Source organism: Macrobrachium nipponense, chromosome 23, assembly GCF_015104395.2.
Source record: "Macrobrachium nipponense isolate FS-2020 chromosome 23, ASM1510439v2, whole genome shotgun sequence".
NCBI lineage: Eukaryota > Metazoa > Arthropoda > Malacostraca > Decapoda > Palaemonidae > Macrobrachium > Macrobrachium nipponense.
Genome location: NC_061090.1, coordinates 49,455,342 through 49,466,604, shown reverse-complemented (window position 1 = coordinate 49,466,604; position 11,263 = coordinate 49,455,342). Strand labels below are relative to the sequence as shown.

The following is an 11,263-nucleotide window of genomic DNA, read 5'->3' as shown; positions in this document are numbered from 1 at the left end:
CAATGATGCCTTTCTTGACATCCTGGTCGAACTGCATCTTCACTTCTGATTTCCAATGCTTTGGCACTGATGCTGGGGTGTGGCATACATAGGGGATTGCCCCTGGCAGTAGATGAATATGGTGCAGCTTGCCCTCCATGACAGGTGTGATGTATTGAAATGTTACTGTTTCTGTTACTGATAAACAATACTTTTGTAATTATCTACTGTGTACCATGTGTATGTTTGTAAGCCAGAAGAGTAGAATAAATCTTGAAAGATGGACGTCTAATTTGAGTCCCCCTCCATGCATGCAGCTACAAACCACATACATTACACGTATAATTGTTGGGGACGAGGATTGAGGTTGGTTACGAAGATGAATTGATGGGAATCGGTTGTCTTTTATAGCTACAAGAGGTATCTACAGTGAGTAATATCACGATGTCGTCTGGAATTGGTCTGCCGGTGTTCCATGCGGGAGAAGAGGATTTTGCAAGTTTCTTGGAGCAGTTGGAGTGCTACTTTGTAGTAAAAGATGTCGAGGAATCCAAGAAATTTCATACACTTATAGTTGGTCTGCAGCCTAGGCAGTATCAAGTTCTTAAGGATTTGGGTGTGCCTGCTACCCCTGTAAGTAAAACTTACGATGTTTTAACAGCATTGCTAAGAAAGCATTATTGTGGTACTACGAATCCAAGGGTTGAGCGTACTAAGTTTCGGCAAGTAATGAGACGAGAAGGCGAGACTCTTCAGGCTTTTTCAGTACGTCTTAAGCATGAAGCTAGACATTGTGAGTTTGGTGATTCACAGATGTTAGTCGACCAGTTGATTGCTGGAGTTCATTCAAAGTGTATAGCAAATAAGCTTTTGGAGTGCAAAGAGGGACTAGATTTAACTTTTGATAAAGCTTTACAAATTGCGGAAGCTACTGAAGTTAATGAAAGAAACGCCGCTTTTTATGCAAGATCGGGAAACGGGAGCCAAAGTGCAGTACATAAGACGCTTCATGTAAACAAAATTTACAGTAGACAGTCTGTTCAGAAGAAGAAGGATGATGTGAAACCAGTGAGTAAAGCATTTAACAATGATAGAAGATGTTATAGGTGTACCATTTGGCTAATGTGTGCAAATTTCGTGATAGTGAATGCAGAAAGTGTCATAGAATGGGACACATTGCTGTTGCATGTCGGCAAGGTAAAGTGCCGAAATCTCAACATCAAGTGGATGTAGGCTTAAATCAAACAGTAAATGTTGTGAATGAAAGTACTTTGAAACCAGATGTACCAGAATTACAGAGGCTTAACCTTAATGTTACTAATAATGCCAGGTTGAATCCTGCTGGGCATAATGTTAATGGAAATGAGTATCATATTTTTGAAATAAATGATGTGCTGAAATTAGATGTTAAAACTGATTTGAAGTTACATACCAGTAGTAAATATTTTGCTAATATGAATTTGAATAATGTTGACATTGATTTTGAATTAGATACAGGTGCTGCTGTAACTTGTGTTGGTGAATATACATTTAAGAAATTTTGTAATTCTCGAGAAGAGTTACAAGCTATTGACATTGCTCTTACAGATTATAATAAACAGCCATTGGAAATTCTTGGTGTTGCAATGGTTAAGGTAAAATATTGTTCACAATGTAAAATGTTACCTATAGTGGTTATTAAAGGCAGTCGTGCTTCATTGTAATTAAACCTGTTGATTTTTCAGAATGGGCAAGTCCTACAAATAATATTGTCAAGTCAGATGGTAAAAATGTTAGAATTTGGGCTGATTTTAAGGAAACATTAAATCCTGTTTGTAGTATTGATTCTTACCCATTACCTATTCCTGAAGATATTTTTGCTACTTTAGCAAGAGGTGAATCCTTTACTAAACTTGACTTAAGTCATGCATATCATCAATTAAAAATGATATTGTTAGTATACAATAAAGTTTTGTACATACTTACCCGGCAGATATATACTTAGCTATAGTCTCTGACGTCCCGACAGAATTCAAAACTCGCGGCACACGCGACAGGTAGGTCAGGTGACCAGCCCACTCCCGCCGCTGGGTGGCGGGAATAGGAACCATTCCCGTTTTCTAACCAGAATTTTTCTCTTCCACCTGTCTCCTGAGGGGAGGCTGGGCGGGCCATTAATCGTATATATCTGCCGGGTAAGTATGTACAAAACTTTATTGTATACTAACAATATCATTTTTGTACATGCAACTTCCCCGGCAGATATATACTTAGCTGATTGACACCCTTGGTGGAGGGCAAGAGACAGTTACATACTAATTATTTATGAATATAAAAACAGGGAAACAACATACGTTGTAGGTATATTAACAAAAACAACCTTGGTTCCTACCTGATATGGAAGAAGACTTCATTGATACTGTCTATGAGTCTGCTTGCCATCAGAGTTCCAGAGAGGATGAGACCTGTGACTGATAACCCTTTCGGATCATACCAATGGGGGCTTACCCGCTTACATGGCAGAGCCTTTTCTTGGATCGTACCAATGGGGGCTGACCCACTTACATGGCAGAACCTTGACCTGTATCATACCAACGGGGGCTAACCCTCTTACATGATAGAGCTTTAGGTATTTAAGACAATACAAGGAGCATAACGACCAATCCCGATCACCTGACCACACTAACATGTTAGCACTACGATTGGGAAAGGGGTCAACTCCTGCACCCTCTTTCAATCGACCAATAAAATGCACCAAACACCATTAAAAACCCTAACCTAATAAAAAAACTAAAAAGGATTAGGTTCAGCTCCCTGTCCCAGCAACAAATCCGCAGATACGTACGCTCCTAGAGTAAAGCACTTGTCGTACGTCACTTGATGTCTCTCAAGTAATGGGATGCAAAGACCGAATTGCATCTCCAAAAGGTTGACTCCACTAGAGTCTGTATCGACAAGTTCTTGTGGAATGCCAAAGAGGTAGCGACTGCTCTTACCTCGTGAGCTTTAACTCTAAGGAGGTCCAGTTGTTCTTCTTTACACGCTAAATGGGCTTCCTTGATTACATCTCTGATGAAGAACGCCTGAGCATTTTTAGAGATCTGTTTTCTGGGATCTCTAACTGAGCACCATAAACTTTCCTTACTCCCCTTTAGTTCGTTCTTCCTTTCTAAGTAGAACTTAAGGCTTCTCACTGGGCAAAGAGCCCTTTCTCGCTCTGTACCTACTAGAGACGAAAGTCCTTTTACCTCGAAGGTTCGAGGCCAAGGTTTCGAAGGGTTTTCATTCTTCGCCAAAAAACTCGGTTTGAAGGAACAGAACGCCAAGTCGTTCCTGAAGCAACATTATGTTCTAAGGCTTGTAGTTCGCTTACTCTTTTCGCTGAAGCTAGCGCGACCAAGAATAAAGACTTCCTTGTCAGATCTCTGAACGTAGCCTTACAGGGAGGTTCGAATTTGGAGGTCATTAAGTATTTTAGGACCACATCTAAGTTCCAACTAGGTGCTCTAATCCCTCTGTTCTTTGACGTCTCGAAGGATTTTATCAGATCATGCAAATCTTTGTCTTCCCAATATTAAGGCCTCTATGCCTGAAGACTGAAGATAGCATACTTTTATAGCCCTTAATTGTAGAGACTACTAAATTACATTTCTCCTTCAAGTAAAGGAGGAAATCAGCTATATCTGTCACAGAGGTACTGGAAGAGGATATCTTCTGAGCTCTACACCATCTGCGAAAAACATCCCACTTCGACTGGTAGACTCGAATAGTAGATGGTCTTCTAGCTCTTGCGATCGCTTTCGCAACTTCTCGAGAAAAGCCTCTCGTTCTGACAAGTCCTTCGATAGTCTGAAGGCAGTCAGAGCGAGAGCGGGCAGGTTTTTGTGATACCTGTCGAAGTGGGGTTGTCTGAGAAGATCGCTCCTGTTTGGGAGAGATCTCGGAAAGTCTACTATCCATCCCAGTACCTCTGTGTACCAGTTTTGCACTGGCCAGAACGGGGCTATGAGGGTCAGTTTTGGCTCTCTCTGCTGCTGCAAACTTCCTTACTACTTCCGATAATATTTTGAACGGAGGAAAAGCATCACCGTCTATTCCGGACCAATCGAGGAGAAGGGCGTCCACCGAAATCGCCCTTGGGTTGGCGATCGGGGAGCAGTAACTTTCCAGCCTGTTGTTCCAATGGGTGGCAAAAAGATCTATATTTGATCTCCCCCAGAGGTTCCATAGTCTGTTGCATACCTCCTGATGCAACGTCCATTCTGTAGGCAGTACTTGGTCTCTCCTGCTCAGAAGGTCGGCTCTTACATTTTTGTCCCCTTGAATGAATTTCGTCCGGAGAGTGATTCTTCTCTCTTCTGCCCAAAGCGTAGTTTTCTTGCTTTCTTGTAAAGGGAGAACGAGTGCGTCCCTCCTTGCTTCTTGATGTAAGCTAGGGCTGTTGTGTTGTCCGAATTGATCTGCAGGACTGAACCTGAGATCTGAGCCTCGAAGTGTATGAGAGACAGGTGAATCGCTGTTAATTCCTTCATATTGATGTGCCAGGACACCTGTTCTCCCCTCCAGGTGCCTGACACTTCTCTCGTCCCTAGAGTGGCTCCCCACCCCGCATCTGAGGCGTCGGAATACAACACTAGCCGAGGGTTCGGAACGTGAAGGGATACTCCTTCGTTGATCCTGCACGGATTCATCCACCAACGCAGGTCCTCCTTTATTTCCTTCGTGATCTGGAAGGAATCGGACAGATTTTGAGGTTTCTGATCCCAATGTTCTCTTAGATAGAACTGTAACGGCCTTAGGTGAAGCCTTCCTAGAGAAATGAACTGTTCCAACGAGGAAAGGGTCCCCAGAAGACTCATCCATTCCCTCGCGGAACATTGTTCTTTCTCTAGGAAGGTTGCTACTTTTTCCAAGCAGCGGTTCTGTCTTTCCTGTGATGGAAACACATGAAAACCCCGAGAATCCATCCGAATTCCCCAGATAAACAATGTTCTGCTGGGAATCATCTGGGATTTCTCGAGGTTTACCAACAGTCCCAAGGACTGTGTTAACTCCAGTGTCAGTTTTAAGTCCTCCAGACATCTGACTCGCGACTGTGCTCGTATCAGCCAGTCGTCTAGATACAAGGATATTCGAATCCCTTCGAGATGAAGCCAGTGAGCCACATTTTTCATTAGTCCCGTGAATACTTGGGGGGCTGTTGATAGTCCGAAGCATAGGGCCCGAAATTGAAATACTCTTCCTTGAGCCATAAATCTGAGGTATTTCCTGGAAGACGGGGTGTATTGGCACGTGGAAATAAGCATCCTGCAGGTCCAGGGATACCATCCAGTCCCCTGGACGCAGGGCTGCTAACACCGAGGCTGTCGTCTCCATTGTGAACTTCCTCTTTGCTACGAACACGTTCAGGGCGCTCACGTCCAGAACTGGCCTCCAACCTCCTGAGCTTTTCGGAACCAAGAACAGGCGATTGTAAAACCCCTGGGAAGAGAGATCTTTTACTTCCTCTATGGCTTCCTTGTAAAGCATCTGCTCCACGAGATGTAGAAGGGCTTGTTTCTTGACAGAATCCTTGTAGTTTGCTGTTAACTCCCTTGGAGTTGTAGTTAAGGGAGGTTTTTCTCTGAAGGGGATTAAATATCCTTTCTTTAGGATGGATAGGGACCAGGCATCGGCACCTTTCTGTGCCCAAGGTTCGTAAAAGTTTAGAAGCCTGGCACCCACTTTTGTCTGGAGGACCACAGTCTCACTGGGTCTTGACGAACGGCCTTCGAGAAGACCTTCCTCTCTTCTCCGGTCGTCTACTTCTAAGAGAAGATCTTGGTGCAGACCTTCCCCGAAGGGCTGCTGGAAGGGATTTTTCTCCTTTTTGCAACCTGAACAGCAGGTTTTAGCCTTTTAGCTGACTGGGCCAGCAGGTCCTGTGTGGCCTTTTCTGATAAAGTCTTTGAAATGTCCCTCACTATTTCCTGAGGAAAAAGGTGACTAGAGAGGGGCGCGTATAAAAGGGAGGATCTCTGCAGAGGAGAAACAGATTTCGTTAAGAAGGAGCTAAACACTGCCCTCTTCTTCAATATACAGGATCCAAAAAGGGATGCCACTTCATTGGAGCCATCCATAACCGCCTTGTCTAGGCAGGTTAATACACTGCCCAACTCTTCCATGGTAACGAAGTCTGGTTCTTGAGACTTCTTGGCTAAAGCTCCCAAAGCCCAGTCCATAAAGTTAAAGACTTCGAGAGTCTTAAAGAGGCCCTTGATGAGATGATCAACCTCACACATTCCCCAAGAGGCTTTTGCAGAGTGCAGAGAGCGTCGTCTAGACGCATCTACAAGAGCGGAAAAGTCCGCATCAGAGGACGAAGGGAGTCCCAGGCCCATTGGCTCCTTGGTGTCATACCACATACCTGGTTTCCCTGTCAGCTTAGAGGGAGGACAAGAAAATACTGTCTTCCCCGCTTCTTTCTTAGATCTGAGCCAGCTCTCGAGACTCTTCAGAGACTTTCTCATAGAAAGGGTAGGGGTCATCCTAACGAAGGAGGAGGCCTTCGACATTTTCGTACTGGATAATAAAGATCCCGGAGAAGGGGGATCCGACTGGCGTAGCGAGTCTCCAAACACCTGCAGCAAAAGAGAAGCAAGTCTCTTATAGTCCGAAACTCCTGCATCTTTGGATATCTCTTCATCCGAAACTTCTTCCAAAAGCGATGCAGGAGAAGAGGGCTTTGCCTTTTCAGGAGACCGATCCGTCGAAAGAAGCCTTTTTCTTTCGTCCTTATTCCTATCCTCCTTCCTGCACGAGTCCTGGAGTTTCCCTATACTCGGGCTTCTGCTCTGCTCCTTGCATCTGCTAGGAGAGGCGCTTGCGTCCTGAATCAGGTGCCTGTGAGGCGAAGAGCGCCTGTTAGGAGAAAGGAGAACATCCTGTTCCTGGCGCCAAGAAGGAGAGGCGGCCTTGCGTCCCTGCTGGTGAGCGCGCCTGGCCAAGAAGGCGAGGCGCTTGCGTCCTGGTGAGGCTGCCTGGTCCAAGAAGGAGAGGCATTTGCGTCCTGATGAGGACGCCTGGAAGGCGAAATGCGCCTGCGAGGAGAAAGGAGAACCCTTTGTTCCCGTCGTCCAGGAGAGGAGACGTTTGCGTCCTGGTGACTGCGTCTAGCAGGCGAATAGCTCCTTTTCCCTTTGCGTCCATCCGGAGAGGCGCTAGAATCTCTCCTATCCCTCCTGGAAGGTGAAGAAAACTTGTCTAAATTTCGGCGCCTATTCGGCGAAACTCTTGCGTCCTTAGAAGGATATTTAGAAGATCCTACAGGACTCCTGATTCCTGGGTACTTCCCAGAGGGAGAGGGTTGTTCCTTCGGAAAATGTCTAGAGGACGAACGAACGCTCCTTCCTTCTTGCGGAGCTCTGAATAGAGAGGGGCTCTCTTCTCTCCCGGAGCTCTTAGCCGCACGAATTCTCTCACGAGAAATCCGCGAATCAGGCTCCTGATGCTTGCCATGAGAGGCGAAATCGTCCTCAGCTCTAGCAAAACTCCTGGGAGAACTCTTGCTCGTAGGGAGTTTTCCGAATCCTGTCATATGCGACTGAAGAAGGTCTCGCTGGGGACGAAAACCTTTCAGGCGAGGAGCGTCTGCTAACGCCAGGGCGCTTACTCTCTGAGGCTCTCCTAACAGAAACTCTTGATGGGAAGAGAAATGTCTTTTCTTCCTAGAAGAGCCTTCAGAAAGAACTCCCACTAAGGCAGACAACTGCTGTTGGAGTCCTACCAAGACTTCCTTCGTCTTGTGTGATAAGTCTTCGGAGGAAGAGTCAGGAGATCTCATAGCTCTCTTCTTACGAGCAGGCGAATACTCCGGAAAAGGCTCAGGACTGGAATGCAACGCTTCGCTTGCTGGCGTCTTCCAGGATCTCTTAAGAGGACGCGACTTAGAGGAAGAACCTCCATCCTCTTCTGGAGACGAAGAGTCTGAGTCCGAAAAGCACTTCCTGAGACGCTTTTGCAGTAGCTGTCCTTGGCAGCCTGGGAAGCGGCTACAGGATCTGCCGAAGGGACGCCTGACCGTTGGGAATACTCACATACTTAGCTTGCGGCTTTCGACATTCCTCCTCCCTTGGTCATGGGAGTCTGAAAGAGGTCTAGGCCTAGGAGCAATGCGGAGTCGGTCAGACGCCCCCTCCACTTCACTGGGGACACTGCACAAATCACTGCACACATCACTGCGCTTACCTGTCTCCTTCATTGCTTGCAGTTGCGATTTCAAGCTGATTATTGAGGCTCTCATTGCAGCCATTTCCGTAGACACATCTACAGCTTCGCTGCTGGGGAAGGGGCTGAAACCAAACTATGAGCAGGGTGAATTACTAGAAAAGTTAGGAGCTACTTCCTGTTCATTAGAGCAGGATCTACTTGAGCTTCTGATGGAAGCCCTCCTAACTCTATCTTTCTCAAGTTTCCTTACATAAGGAGCTAAGGTCTTCCATTCCAGTTCCATTAAACTCTCACATTCCAGACAGGTGTTAGTCGCAGAACAATCATTCCCCCTACATTTTTTACAGACTGTGTGAGGATCCACCGATGCTTTCGGTAGCCTCACCTTACATTCCTCTTTCGCACACACCCTAAATACAGGTGCCACGTCAGACATTTTAAAGAGAATCCAAATCAAAATCCAAAAAACGGTCCACGATAAGCGTATGCCAAAACCAAAGATCAAAGTACATCACCAAAGGTCAGATAGATAATCCTCGGCCAACGAGAAAAGAATTCCAATGCAGGAGGTACCAACAACGATGTTGTTGCTACCGGCGACAGAAAAATTCTGGTTAGAAAACGGGAATGGTTCCTATTCCCGCCACCCAGCGGCGGGAGTGGGCTGGTCACCTGACCTACCTGTCGCGTGTGCCGCGAGTTTTGAATTCTGTCGGGACGTCAGAGACTATAGCTAAGTATATATCTGCCGGGGAAGTTGCATGTACAAAATTAAGTGTTCAATCCCAGAAGTATATGGTTATTAATACCCATAAGGAATTATTTACCTTTACAAGGTTACAATATGGATTGAATTGTGCTGTTGGTATTTTCCAAAGAGTAATGGAAAATGTTCTTAAAGATATACCCAATGTTGCTGTATATTTGGATGATATTGTTATTACCGGTCCTATTGAAAATGACCATTTGAAAACACTTGAATTAGTTTTGCATAAACTTTGTTCTAATGGTTTAAAGTTAAAGAAGGATAAATGTTCATTCATGAATAAAGAAGTTCAATATTTAGGTCATAAGTTAGATGCTGAAGGAGTACATGCTTCTGATGAAAAGGTTAAGGCTATTGATCAATTTTCTGTGCCCATGAATAAGCAAGAATTGAGTACTTTTAATGGGATGGTTAAGTACTACCATAGATTTTTACCCTGTATTTCTAATGTAATGGCACCATTGTATGCTTTAGAAAGGAGTAAGTTAGATTGGTCTTGGGAAGAAAAAGAAAATGATTTATTTTTTAAAAGCTAAGGAATTACTTAAATCTAATACTTTACTTGTACATTACAATCCTGATAGATCCTTATTCTTGACTTGTGATGCTAGTTCTTTTGGTCTTGGAGCAGTATTGGAGCAAGAGGGTGAAAGTGGTTCATTAAAACCAGTGTCATATGCTTCCAGAACATTAACTAGGTCAGAAAAGAATTATAGTCAGACTGAAAAAGAAGGTTTAAGTGTAATTTGGGCAGTTAATAAATTTCATAAATACTTGTATGGCAGGAAGTTTGAAATATGGACTGACCATAAATCATTACTAGGTTTGTTGGGAGATGGTAAGGCAGTACCCCATATAGCCTCTGGTAGGATCATTAGATGGTCATTAGTTCTTTCTGGTTATGACTATAAACTGAAGTATAAACCAGGGTGTAAAATTCCAAATGCAGATTGTCTGTCCAGATTTCCTATGCAAATTAATGAATTTGAACCTCCGAATGTAGGAGAAGAGGTTTTGTTACTTGAACATGTTGATACTACTAATGTTAATTCCTCTGATATACGCAGATGGACTGATAGAGATCCTGTACTATCTCAGGTCAGGTCATGTATTCTGAATGGTTGGGATGATAATTTTGAATTAAATGAAGATTATCAACCATATGTTAGTTGAAAAAATGAACTTAGTGTTGCAAGGTTGTATTTATGGGGAAATAGAATTATTGTACCGCCACAGGGACGAGAAAAAGTTACTGATGAGCTTCATGATACTCATCCAGGTATTGTGAAAATGAAAAACTTAGCTCGATGTTATGTATGGTGGCCTCATATTGATAAAGATTTAGAGAGGAAGGTAAATTCATGTAAAATGTGTCAGCAGTATTGTCATTGTGCCATCGATAAACAGCCATTGCATCCTTGGGAGTTCCCTAGTAAACCATGGTCTCGTATACATAGATTATGCTGGACCTATAGAAGGCCAAATGTTTTTAGTTGTAATCGATGCATAGTCTAAAAGGCTAGAAGTAGTTCCCACTCAAGGTTGTACTTCTAAAGTTACAGTCTAAATTAAGACATATATTTTGTACACATGGATTACCCGATGTAATAGTGAGTGACAACGCTACAGCTTTTGTTAGTGAAGAATTTCAGAGTTTTGTAAATAAGAATGGAATTCGTCATGTTACTAGTGCTCTGTATCATCCTTCTACTAATGGGTTAGCTGAAAATGCTGTCAAAACCTTTAAAACTGCTTTGAAAAAATGTGAAGGAAGGATGAAATTTTGCATAGATTTTTGTTTGATTACCGTATCATGCCTCACATCACAACTGGTATTCCTCCTTGTGAACTTATGATGAAAAGAAGATTGAAAACAAGATTTAATTTACTGAGACCTGATTTAAATGATCATGTTGTAAAAATGCAGGAAGCCCAAGCTAGAAATTACAAAGGTAATAGGGGAAGAGTTGCAGAGAAGAGGGTGATCATGTATATTTTAGGAATTATTCCAGGGCAGGACCACCTAACAGTCCAGGGATTGTGGAAGAGTGTACTGGTCCCATTTCATGTAAAATTGTTAGTAGTGATGGAGATGTTGTACATAGACATTTTGATCAAATGTTTAAACAAGTAAAACCCTCTTGTTTAATTGAAGGTAATGCTAATTTTAAGGCTGATGATAATTTTAAGGTTGCTAATGATGGTCATTTCTCACCTAACTCAGAATCCAATTTTCAACTGAATGAAAATAGTGAAGCTAATGTGCAAGGTTCTGAAAATGTTAGTAAAGTAACTGACAGAGTTAGCCCTGTGAACACACCTGTTGTGAGA

The 11,263-nt window shown here is 43.5% G+C and overlaps 1 protein-coding gene across 1 annotated transcript; it reads left to right on the top strand.

Moving 5' to 3' along the window:
- The first annotated feature begins 423 nt into the window (after positions 1-423).
- On the top strand, positions 424-10,105 carry LOC135197828 (uncharacterized). Its single transcript, XM_064224977.1, has 5 exons — positions 424-1,047; positions 1,086-1,596; positions 1,704-1,911; positions 9,003-9,347; positions 9,517-10,105. The coding sequence occupies exons 1-5, from the start codon at positions 424-426 to the stop codon at positions 10,103-10,105; spliced, it is 2,277 nt and encodes a 758-aa protein (XP_064081047.1).
- The last annotated feature ends 1,158 nt before the right edge of the window (positions 10,106-11,263 follow it).